The sequence below is a fragment of the Fukomys damarensis genome, unplaced genomic scaffold (assembly GCF_012274545.1).
Source record: "Fukomys damarensis isolate Sample0158 unplaced genomic scaffold, DMR_v1.0_HiC HiC_scaffold_5, whole genome shotgun sequence".
NCBI classification, from domain to species: Eukaryota; Metazoa; Chordata; class Mammalia; order Rodentia; family Bathyergidae; genus Fukomys; species Fukomys damarensis.
In genome coordinates, this window is record NW_022900917.1 from 58026982 (window position 1) to 58040589 (window position 13608).

At 34.5% G+C, this 13608-nt stretch overlaps 1 protein-coding gene across 1 annotated transcript in view; it reads left to right on the forward strand.

The window, feature by feature from the left end:
- The window catches only part of Pxdnl (peroxidasin like), a 442040-nt gene that overhangs the window by 342748 nt on the left and 85684 nt on the right, over positions 1-13608 (forward strand). The window contains 2 exon segments of the mRNA XM_033759138.1: positions 6705-6814; positions 9259-9415. Coding sequence (XP_033615029.1) covers positions 6705-6814; positions 9259-9415 — 267 coding nt within the window.

The window sequence follows — 13608 nt, forward strand, 5'->3', positions numbered from 1 at the left end:
CAATGTGAAGTAGGAAGAAAAGGGCTAAAGGTGTAGGGGAAGTGGGAAAGTTAGGGGAAAGGAAATAAGGGAAAAGAGAAAAGTATGTAAAGAAAAGCAAGAGTGGAAAAAATTATCTCTTCTAAGAACAAAGTAAATGAATGTGTCAAAAACGTCAAAAAAAATGCTTTGAATAAAGACAACTTTTTTTCTTAGATTCTGATTTTAAGGATCCAATTTCAAGCACTCTCAAGTTTCATACAGTCAAGGAAACCCAAATTTGAATGAAGTGGGCTGTGGAGAAAGGGGACAAAAGAGATAGATGAGCAGAGATATTTTCTCTCCCCAAGAAATTTCTCTGCGAATGGAAGCTAGTAAGAAAGTGCAATGAATATGGGACAAGGACATGGAAGAAAAGTGAATGAGCCTGGTTTTTGAGGTATTTTCTAAAGGGAAGGAGAGGTCAAAAAGATGGAAGAGATGAGCAGTAGTGATTTAAAATCTGTCAGGTAGCAAGATGGGTGAAATTTGCCAATCCAGTAATGCAGTTAGCAGTAAGATATTTTTCTTCCAAAAGAAGTTAGGAGAAGGGATTAAGAATGTATTATCTCTCTGGAAAATATGAGGACTGTATAGTCTGTTGGCTTCTGTTTTTTATGTGGGGTAGAAGATGCTGATATTTTATAGAAGAGCATTCTGACAGGTGACAGATGATTTGCAAGAGTTGTAAATTCTTGAATTTTGTTGTTGTTGAATATGATCTGAAGTGACAAGGATATAGTCTCTGACAGACAAAGATGCAGTCACTCCATTTTTACTTTAGAAATTTTGGCAGGGAGAAGTGATGAAACATATTAGCTAAAAAACAAAAGAAAATGAAAGAATTAAGGTATTGGTTAACAGGACTACAGGAGGTCTTTAGGAGTCTACATGAAGTCAAAATGAGATAAAAAGGCACTACATAGAGAGGTTTTGCTTCAGAGTGTCATATTAGATATTTCCAAAATAACTCAACTGATGGTGCAGACCATGTTCATGAGCAAATATTGTACAGGAAGCGAAAGTGGCTGGAGACAGGAAATCAGGTAATGGAGGCTTTGATGTGGTGTGTTAGATGCCAGAGTTCTTGTGGAGTCAGGAGTCACATCATGCACAGCAGTCACCCAGATCTTCATGAGATGTGCACAGAGTACTGCTGGTTACCTGTAAACTGCAATCTAAGGGACAGATACATTATAAAAAGAGTAAAATGTAAAATTTCCATATATGTGAACTAAAACTTCACTGGAGTACAGAATTTCCCGTGTTACTATGTTTTTTCAAAAGTACAAAAAGGTATAACAAAGACATGAAGTTTCTTATATCCATCACTCCATGGATCAGATAAAAGTTACAAATATTCTCAAAGACTGCGTCAATTCCTCATCTTTCTGCTGTCAACTCCCACCTATTTGTCACTAATCTAAGGTTTGTTGACTATTATTTCTTATAATGTTCATGTCATTGATTTATATTAATGAAAAATTTATTTTTTGATCATTATGAAATCACATTCCATTACAAGAAATAACACAGCAAAATCCCATCTACCATTGCCTAAGCTTTCTGCAGAATTAACAGCTTTATAGTACAGCATCATAACCAGGCTAATGATACTGACTTGTCAAGATACAAAATATTCTAGCTCCAAAGATCCTGAGTTGTCTTTTTTAAAAATAAAATGGAATACTACTCAGCCATAAAGAATGAGAAATTAGAATCATTCAAAGGAAAATGGATGCATACTGAGGTCATAATCTTAAGTGAAATAAATGTTACATATGTGTAAATACTGAATAGTTTATCTGGTGTGAAAAAGTATAATTGTAAATAAGATCCTAATGGTATAATTGACAATGTGAAGTAGGAAGAAAAGGGCTAAAGGTGTAGGGGAAGTGGGAAAGTTAGGGGAAAGGAAATAAGGGAAAAGAGAAAAGTATGAGAAAATGAAAAAATGGAAATAAAGTATTTGTAAATAGGAAAGGGAGGAGGGGATGAAGGGAGGGCAGGGACAATGGGAAACAATGAGAACCAAGACCTGTCATGTAAAGGTACAAGATCCCAATGATGAGTGTAACTGTACTGTATACCTAAAATGTACCAATAAACTCAATTTAAAAAAAACTGTAACAGTATCCTTCTAAATTAAAAAAAATTAAAGAAGTACTTTTTAAGCTTTTTCTTTTTCCTTACTGACTCCATCTAATGGAACAGAAACTGTCTCATTTCTCAATGCCAGGGAAGCTGATAAAACTGCATTTGCAAACCAGCCTTCTAATAAGCAATGCATATTTCTTAGCGTTTGTTATGCTAATATAAAATTCTAATGATGTTGTGGGTTGGGAAAGGAAGAGGGTAATAGTGGTCTCCTTTTGACCAAATAATGAATAAATTCTTTAGTGTGTTTCATCATCATTTTTCTCTTTGTTAATTAGACTGTAGGTGCAGGCCAGTGAATCCAGACTGCTAGGACTCCCAGAGTCAAGTGACTGGCAGGAGCCCTGACAGGACCACATCCTTCCCTGCCAGATTTCCAGACTCCACTCCTAATACCCTGTTCTCTGTTTCTATGATTTTGTCATTTCAAAAATGTTATATAAATAGAATCATTCAGCATGTAGCCTTATGGGATGGGCTTTTTCACTTGACATAATTAGAGATTCATCCAGATTGCATTTGTAGCAACAGTACATTCTTTTTATTTCTGAGAAGTAGTTCATGGTGTAGCTGTTTGCTTAATCATTCACTGTTGAAGGAAGGACATCTGGTTGCATGCAGTTTGCTTATCATTATTAAAACTCCTACAAACATTCATGTACAGGCTTTCATGTGAATTTTGATTTTTATCCTCAGTGATAAGTGCCCAAGAGGGTAATTTCATGGTTGTTTGGTAGTTAGTTGCATGTTTAAAATTTTAGGGAATTTTTCTTTTTTCTTTCCAGAATGACTATACAATTTTCTCTCACCTCCAGTAAAAACCAGTTTCTCTATAGTGAATTTTGTTGTCCCTGCTTTTTTTGATTTAGCAATGTTGATAGCACTACCGAAGGTTAAGGGTAAAAACTGTGGTCCCTGGGTCCCATAGACCAAGTGCAGCCACTTGTCCTAAAACAACATTCCAGCAGAAGAGCCCTGGTGATGGGCAGGAAAGGACTTTTAATCTACATTATCATGCTGGGAGGATAAGGAGGTACAATTCCCGTCTTCTAGGATCTGAAAGAAATTTTGGAGTTTTCTAGAAAGGGGAACAGAGATGACTTTTCAGCATTTGCCTAGCCAGCAGGATAGACCATACTGATTATGCCGTGGTCTGGTGCGTGGTTATCTCAGCACTGGTTCTGTGAGATTGCTCTGAGGAAGACCTTATGGCTTAAGGGGGAAATTTGGTTCCCAAGAGATGACTGGTGTGTGTGTGTGTGTGTGTGTGTGTGTGTGTGTGTGTGTGTGTGTGTGACACCATCATGGGGTGGTTTGTTTTTCCATGAATCCAAAGTGATTCTGGGTTTAGAGCTAGGCACTTCTATGCATTGCTCCAGGGCACCTGGAATCAGTTTGAAAAACTGACAAGTGGATGTCCCCGCAAATTTTGAAAATGCCTTCTTTATTCTTATCTTAGTGTCCCTGCACTTCAAGGGGGATGAGCTAGGCCAGGTAACCTAGGGCTAATAGAACCAATATTGCTCGTTTTCTAGACAGACTTTACATTTGAGTGACTATTCTTGCTATGAGCAGGATCTGACCTAGACTTTAAGGCAATAAAAGAGAAAGACATAAAATGAAGGCAGAGATTACAAGCTTCATCCAACTGTTAGTTACACATTGGGCATCTGCAGGGTCGTCCTCTATTTCCTGATTATAACAGGGATGCAATATATATCATTGTGGTTTTAATCTACATTTCTCTAATGACTGCAAGTACCTTCTTATGTGTTGATTTGCTATGCTATCCTTATATTCTTTTGTGTACCATGCTATGACTTTGCTCTATTTTCTGTTTTAACTGTTTGATTTTTTGACTGTTGAATTTTTATGCTTATTTATTTTATATACTAACCCTTTGTTGCATTTTTGTGTTACAGATATTTCCTCTGTCTGTAACTTGTCTTTTAGTGCTCTCAACATGAATTTTCTCTACAAAAACATTTTAACAAGAATGAAGTCCAGTTAGTCATGTTTTTTCTTTAAAGTATATTTTTTATGCAAAGTTGAAGCACTTTGGGCTTAAATTTCAAAGATATTCTCCTATATGTTTCTTTGAAGTCTTATAGTTCTACATTTTACGTTCAAGTTTATTCTTCATTTTGAGTTAATTTTGTATAAAATATGAGACTCATGTCAAGATTTTTCAGCCTGTGATTATTCAATTGCTACAGCACCATTTGTTGAAAGGCCTCCATTGATTTACTCTTGCACTCCCATCAAAATCAACTGAGTGTTTTTGTGGGGCCTGTTAGTGTGTCCCCTACTCCGTTCCATTGATGGATATATCTTTGTCCACTCTTTCCTCAATACCACAGTCTTTTTTGTTGGTTTGTTTGTTTGCTTTTATGAGATAGGGACTCACTATGTAGTTGAGACTGACCTGGAACTCACTATGGAGCCCAGGTTGGTCTCTAACTCACACTGATCTTCCTGCCTCAGCCCCCAGTGCTAGGATTATAGGGTGCGCCACCACTCCCAGTGTTACAAAAGTCTCGATAGCCATAGTTACATAGTCAATCTTAATATCTAGTAGCCTGATTCTCCTCACTTTCTTCTTTGACAAAAATTTTCAGGTATTCCAGCTCTTTCACATTTGCAAATACATTTTAGACTATCTTGTTGATACGTACAAAAAAAGATCTTGGTAGGATTTGCACAGAAATTTCATTAAACTTGTATAATATATTAATTTGTGAAGAAATTACATTTTTAATATCTTGAGACTTTTAATCTATGAATATATAAATACATACCTATTCATTATTTAGAGTGTCCTTGATTTCTTCTGTCAACATCTTGTAGTCATGAGCAAATAAGTTCTGTGCTTCTAGCTTATCTATATCCCTAGGTGTTTCATATTTTTGAGCAATTGAAACTCGTTTTTGCAAAATTTCTGCATTTATGTGTTCATTGATGGAATATACAAGTATAATTTGTTTTATGTTTATATTGTATTATTATCTCATCAAACTGACTTTGAAGTACTTTGAAGATTTCTTAGCATTTTCTTTATGAACAATAATGTTACTGATAAGAAGGGACAGTTTCATTTCTTCTTGTCCAGCCTATTTGATTTTTGTGCCCTTTCCTTGCCATATTACAGTGGGAGGACTTGCAAGCTCTAATTTGAGTCAAGAGTGAAGAGAGCACACATTTATGCCTTAGTTCCTGTCTATGTGGAAGCATCTGTTTGGTTACTATTGGTTTTTGTATATGTTTTTTCAGTTGTTTAGGTTCTCCTGTTTCTATTTTCTGAAAGTTTTATTAAAACTTTTGTTTCTTAAATTTTTTATTTTTATGGTTCATGTTTATTGTATGTATTAAATATATTTATTATGGAGAGTTTATATATATAAGTATAATATATAAAAATACATATACATATATACATATATTATATATATGCATATACACACATATACATGCATATATTATAGAAATATATACATATATATACATACATATTTATATATCACATATATGATTATATGTATATCATATTATGTTATTATATAGTATCATATTATGTATATATTCATCATATTTTTTTTACCTCCCAAGGGTTTTTTTTTTTTTGGTAATCATAAGTGAGTGATGAATAGAGTCAATCCTGTTTTATGTATTGACTATTATGTTATTTTTCTTCTTTACCTGTTAAATTGGCAGATTATATGGACTAATTTTCAAATATTGAGCCAGGTTTGCATCTCAGGAATGAACCTTGTGGATCACTTGATACTGAATTCTATTTAACAGACCCTTGTGGATGATTTTTTGTATGTGTTCAGAGGAGATACTGGTCTGTAGTTCTTTTCCTTTCTTTTTGCTATTTTCTTCATCTGGTTTTGTTAGGACTTGGCTCCTGAAATAAGTCAGGAAGTATTTCCTATCGCTCTACTTTTTTTAAAGGAAGGGATTGAACAGAATTGATATATTTAGAAAAACTTTGAGTAGTATTCTACAGTAAAATGATTTTAGTTCTTTCCTGGAGATGTCTTTTTTTGGGGGGAGGGGCTTAAGGGTTATAAACCAATTTCCTTGTTATAGAGATAGTATAGTTAGCTATTTCATATTAGGTGAGTTGTAATAGTTTGTATTTTTTTAAGAAACAGGGTTCTCACTTAAAATGCAATATTTCAATCACAGCCAGAAGTAAATTTTTGATGTTACCGTGTAGATTCATTTCAGATTTACCAAAAGATGCTGAGAAAAAGTAATGAAAATCCTTGTAGCTACAGATGCAGAAATAAAATATTACAAATCTGACTAAAGTATGTGTATATTTCTCTTTCTTTATTTGCCCTAATTATCACCTGCCTAGGCTTGGTGTTTATTTATTCAGATATTCAAGTAATCCACTTTTTAAAGCTAGTGAGGCCAACCAATACAGCATTCAAATTTATACTGTTTGATGAGGCTGGCAGGTATTGACAAGAATGAAACTGACACAATGTCGTTTTGGTTCATGTGCACTGCCCTGCCAGTGTTCACTCAACTTCCACAGGACACCACCGTGGCTGCTGAAAAGAATGTAAGCATTTCATGTCATGCTTGAGGAGAGCCTTGGCCCATAATTGCATGGAATAAGATAAGCGCTCAACTAAGACTACAGTAATATTAAAAACATCAACAGGTGTAGTGACCCACTGAAACTGAGATAATGATTTTCATATTGATTTATTGCTGTTGTGATTTTTGCTAGCAAGTAATACTTTTTATGTCACAGTAAGTTTATTTCCTAGTACTTCATCTTCCTTTTATAATTTTTTTTTTTTAGGTATCTGATTTTGGCTCAGGGCTTTGATACAGTTTATCCTATCTCATTTGCTTGATAATAAGAATTTCATAAGCATAACTAAATCCATCTAAAAGGAAACTGCCATATATAAACTAAAAATTTTAGTGCTAGTGAGAAACTTTCATAAATTAATAACTCAGAAATGAATTAAAAGTAGGTCATTAGCTGAAACAAGAATGGAATAAAAAGCTGGGAGTTGAAGGGACATAAAAAAGTACTTTTAAATGTTCAAAACTTGAATGGCTTTAAAGAAATAATAGCTCTTTATTTAGATAGTTCACTTCCTTTGATTTTTTGAGGCATAGTCTTTCAACTCAATTGCTTCTTCCATTTTAGGCTTTTGACCAAAATGAAATGATTGGTCTCAGATTCCAGGATTCTTAAAAATCAATGAACCTACTATACACACTTGAAAGACACTATTTATGGAAAATGTTATAAAGTGTAAAATTTGTAAAAGGTTTTTGAGTTTCCTAAAACCAGTGGATTATTTTTGTTGTTACCATATAGCAACAAGGCTTTGTACTTGTGGAGGCTCACACCTTTTACAGCTGAACACTTTATGTGGTTCTCCGTAAAGGAGTTCTGTGGTCTCCAAGTTGAGTCTTTCACTTTCTGTCCTCTCATATTGTCTGAACATTTTCCATAGACTTTTCTTTTTTTGAGACAAGAGTCTTAGTATGCTGCCCAGCCTGCCCTTGAACTAACTCCTGGGCTCAAGCGTTCCTCCTATTCAGCCTCTTGATAGCTGGAACTATCAGTACACACCTTCATACTCGGTTTATAAACACTTTTTACAGTTTAATCCCATATATTCAAATATTTTATGCTAAACGGAAAGTGTGAGGACTCAAATTTTGGTCTATATCTAAAGGCTTATTTAATACTCTACCAAATGATTCATCATTTAAGCACAGCATCTCAGGGTGTTTTTCCTAACAGGTGACTTCTAATCACAAACTGATTGGGTGCTGACAACCCTCTAGAAACTTTGCCTATGTTATCTCATTTTTATCTCCACAACAATCTTCTTTAATTCTTACATTTGGGGAAGGAGTGGATTAGGATACCTGTGTCCCAAGCAACAGAAACTACCTAACATAAACAGATAAAGGATTTATTGGAAAGCTATCTGATTATTCAGATTCTAAGCAAAACCAGGTAGCTATAGTTATAGAAAGGAAGGAAAAGGGGCAACTCTGGAGATAAGATGCAGTGGGATTCACCAAGAGGAAGGGGTGGTGGCGCTGGTGCTGAGTGAAAGACCCACTGGGCGCTGCTTGTCCTAGTCGTCACATTGGAGTCTCATGTCTGGTATCTTTTAGGCTGCCCATCCATCAGCTAGGTCCCTGCTACTTTATATCACTTCCTATCCTGAGGACAACTGTCCATGAACTTGGACTTCTTCCTAGTCCTGGCCAAAGACAGCTGTGAGAATCTGAAGATCTATGAAACCTTCTTGCCACTGTAACCATTATGGTAATCCTGTAGCCTACTTGCTGTCACTGGAGTGTGAATTCTTTTGAAAAAATCTCTCCCATCCTAAGTTCTCTCCAAGACTTTGGAGATGGACAAGACATGACAGCTCTATCCCTACTTTTCTCCAACTGCAGTTTCTAATGGTTATTTCTTTCCCTTTTAAAAGTAACACCACAACAATGACAATGCACATAAATCTTTTCTAATCATAAGCAGATGTGTTTTATAGCAGTTCATATAAGATGTAGTTATTTTTATCTTCTTAAGGAATATTTATAGTTAACCTGGTTACTATATATCACTGCAGCTACACAAAACGTGTGATTATATACCACAAAGTGAAGGAAGTCAACAATAAGAAAACACTGATGTTTTTAGGTGGTGGATTTTTGTGAGCATTTTAAATTTTGTTTTTATTTCAACAGAAATACATTTAACAGAAATAGATCCAACACATCCACTTTTAGAAATAAAAAGGATATAAATAAATGGAGCATATTTATCCATTGGTGTGGGCATTTCAAAAAATCATATTAAATAACAATGGGACTGAACTTTTGGGTATCGTATTTATTTTAATTAGGGAGAGAGACAAATCACACTTCCTGGAAAGTCTTTTCCTTTCTTCTTTCCATTATATTCATGGCAGGTGCTTAGCAGATACTTGTTGAACAGGTGAAGGTAAATAAAGCAAAGCATAAATATTTGTTGTTTGAGGGAATGCAGCTGTCCTCCAGTGACAACCCCTTTTTGCACTGTAGGCGGGTGGCCAGGTCACCGAGAGTGGTAAATTCCACATCGACAGTGGAGGCATGCTGACCATTTATGACGCAGGGCAAGTGGACCAAGGGAGATACCAATGTGTGGCTCAGAATTCAGTTGGTCTTGTTGCGGCCAATATGTTTCTTACAGTGACGGGTAGGTATCTATAGTTTTTACGACATCCAAAGAAATGTCTTTGAACAGCTTCTAATCCTGATTCATCTCATTACTCACATTCCCTGATACATTGTTTTGTGGTCACGTGTTAATAGTACCTCCACGCTATTTTATTATTTTTAAAAATAAACTGTTTAATGAATATGAAGCAAACAAAATGCCAAAAGGAAACATTCATAGTGGGAGTTTGCAAATGTATGTCAAGTTTTCTTAGTAATTGAAAATTATGGGATATAAGATATAATTTGTTGCCAAAATGTAGAGCCAGAGATTGAAGCTTAATATGCAATTCAACATTTAGTTACTGTGGCCTAGTATATCCTAGATAAAAATAAAAATTAATCAAGCCATGAAGTAACCGTGAGAACAAATACCTCAATATTCAGAAGCATTTCTAACTGGCCAAAACATTTGGCACTTTTTTACATTTTATCATGAATCTGGTTGAATAATTATAACCGTTTGCTAGTGGATTCTATACTGTTAATTGCAAGCTATATTCTTACAAAAATTATTGTTTTTCTCTGAGTAACTCAGTTCATATTGGCAGCAAAGGAGGCCATCTGTGGGCTGACTTGAGCAGACTCAAGATCAGCAGTGGTGGTCGACCAGACAAGCTGTGATGACGACCACCTGACATGACCTCTAGAAGGGGAAGCACCAGAGAAAAGCACAGCATGAGTGCCTGCAGGAGAGGACATCCCAGTAGCTTTCTTTTTGCAGAGTTTCAGAGTTTTGCTGTATTGACAACTAGTAGTTAAAATAAATGAGCTCATTTACAAGCATCTGCAATGCTGTTTTGGGTTTTGCCTGTCTTTCAGTTTTCTTAGATATGGGTAGATTTTATAAATATGGTTTTTGCAGATTCATTCATTTTCCTTTTAGTCTTCCAAGCTCATATGGGTTTATAAGAGACATGAGGTAACTATTAGAAATTTGGCCCTTATTTTAGATTATTTATAAAATGATTTCCTTAAAAGGCATCTCTATTTTCCTGCCGTATGAGTACTTCCATATTCTATTGCTTACCAATTTTTCTGAGATATAAAGCTTCTGAGTTTATCAGATATAAATAAAGTCTACTTCATCATTGATGCAGAAAATCTTCAGGCATTATTATACTCTATGGCAAAATGTATTCTTTTTAAAGTATTATACCTAAAATTGCAATGATCCACTTTCAGCAAATATTTATTCTAATAAGTCAGAAATTCTTTGTCATATAGAACTTCTGAATGTTTCAGAATCTTAGTTTTACTCTGTCCTGTATGAGTTTATGTTTTTCCTAATTTAAAATCTTTGGTAGTATGCTTTTTATAAATTTATGGAGCTCTCTTTCTGCTCTTCAACTATTTATGAATATTATAGAAAAATACTCTTGAGGTATTTTGGAAAAAAGTTATAGAATTTAAAGGAACAGCACTGTGTTTAGAGATACTAGAAATATTTGCCCTTAAAGAAGCATTCTGTGTTTCTGTATCTGCCTTTCTCTTGTGTTGCAGTGCACAAACAAAGTAATTATGGAGACAATCTATCTCAGAATCTCTAACACAAGGACTACATTTTATCTAATATAAATTTAATTAATTAATTACATTCTCTCTGAATATCTATTCAGGCCAGGAGTATAGCTGGTGGTAGAGCCCTTGCCTAACATGAAGGAGACCATGGATTCCATTCTCAGCACAAGAAAGGAAGGAAAAATATGTTAATCATTTTATTTATCAGACTTTACCATTTTAAATAGTACATGAAGGAGACCATGGATTCCATTCTCAGCACAAGAAAGGAAGGAAAAATATGTTAATCATTTTATTTATCAGACTTTGCCAGATTTTAAATAGTGATATTTGACACTCATCAATATTCTGCATAGAAAAACAGAAGATCAAGCTATAGAGGTATAAAAACAGGAAAACCGAAGTTACTTAACCAAGAGTTTTTCCTTTTTTGTTGTTCTGAAGACATATAGATAGCAATATAAGAGAAAATTTATATATGTATGTCCTATCAAATACATTTCATGACATTAGAAATATTTATATAAAAGGAAAATGTAAGGACTTAGATTTAATGTTAATTGAAATTAAGCATTAAGAATAAGAGTATACATTTGAATAACTCAAATCAGTAGAAGAGAGCAACATATGACAATATAAAATAACATTCAGAAAATATCTTATGATTTAAACCCTTTTATTCACCAGATCACAGAAAGTAAAAGGAAAAGTCCATACATTGGAGAGGATTTTCCAGTCTTATTGCTCCACACTTGAGTCACAGAATGTTGAAATTTTGCTGAGTCATAAGTGATACAGAGAGGATTGTGTGTTTTGAGTTTCTATTCCACCTTAGAAAATCCCCAATAATTAAAAACTGCATGTTAACGATCTGGACAAAATATAGGATTTACGTATAAAATAGGAATTTTATTAGCTGCTATTTAGAGTGGGGATTTTACAGCAAAAGAAAAAAAAGTCTTCATAGTTCATGAAGCTTATTTTTCCCTTCGATTTAATATATATTTATAAATAGTTTTAGTGCATTCAGATAATCTGTAAAGCTGATATGATACTCACTGAGGACGTTTTTGCTTAGGATGCTGTCAGTGTAGTTTATATTAGCAAATTTTACCTGCCTCGGCACACTTCTTTCACTTTTTCTAGATAACATTTGGAATCTGAATGCTGCATGTTTTACTTTATACAAAAAATTGTCAAAGAACAATTTACTTTAACACCTCTATTCTAAATTGACATGCTGTTAAGTGCTGCTGCAAAATATAGACCCTTTGCTTGCTGTGAAAATGGCTCAATCTGGGAACATACATTTATATTGAGCATTTGAAGTGTGGGGTAGTGAGATTCTGTTAGACCTTATTGAGCTTAGAAACTTTAGATAATTTCCTTACTATAACTATAACTAAACTCCTCATATCTTAAAAAGATAGAGCTAGCAGCTCTCCAGAGTCCTTGGTGGCATAGGATTTCTGTTTCTGATAGAATAATAGTTATGGGGAAGCAGTTTGCGGAATATTCATATGGTAGAATGTGATGCATTTAACAATATGTGGGCAAGGTGACAAATGCTAAGATGAAACAATTTATTAAGTGAAAAACTTAGAGAGCAAATAATGTCCAAATTGATCTCAATTTAAAGAAATAAATCTAAATCTAAGCAGTGCTGCTTTTTTTTTCTGAAATTCTGAGTTGAATATTTAATTGTCTGGTGGGCATTTCATATTGTTTGATCAGGAGCCCTTCATCCTCTTTCCTTTGGAAACCTTATATCCTTTGAATATCAACATAATCCATGCCAGCAGGAAGGCTGAGGAGCCCCTGTTGGTTTGTTCTGCTCCTCTCACTCTTTTACCCCAACTATTTCATCTTCCCAGTTTTCCTCCCAAAGATCTTTTTTAATCCATGTTTTCCTTTCCATTTAATGTTATCCCATTGAATTCAGAGGTCCTCCCTTTTGGTTTTGAGATAGAATCTCACTAAGTTGCTGCATTTGAACTTGTGATCATCCTGCCTCAGCCTCCCAGAGTACTGGGAGTACTGGTGTGCACCACAATGCCTGGCTCAAAGATAATGTATTTTCCACGTGCCTTCTTTTACAGGGACATTCTTCTCCATAGTTTGTCTTCTCATCATTTCTAATTTAAGCTTTTGCTAAAACTTTCTAAGCAGGGGCTGGGATTTAGCTCAGTGGTTCCACTGCCTGCCTTGTAAGCACAGGGTCCTGAGTTTGAATCCAGATACCACCCCCCCAAAAAAGCTTTCTAAGTCATCTTCTCACCTATAATATTCAACAATATTCTCAAGTCCAATAATTTATTGTAGAACTAAATTGAATGAGGTTTCAAGGTTATGTTAATTGACTATAAGTTAATGAGAACATTTCTATAATGCTAATTTAATAACTTTATTAAACTCAATAATATAATTAAAAATAGTTAACATTTATTATTTACCTTGTGCCCTAGGTGGTATTCATCAACTAATTTACTTTAATTCTTGTAGATACCAGTTATTTGTAAAAATTCTGAATGAATGATTTTCTCATCATTTGACATTTTAGTCCTAGTATTTGTCATTGTGTAGAGAAAATATTTGTTTTAGGCCACTGAATTTTCTGTACAGTAAAGAGTGGACTTTAAGGTATTAAAATTT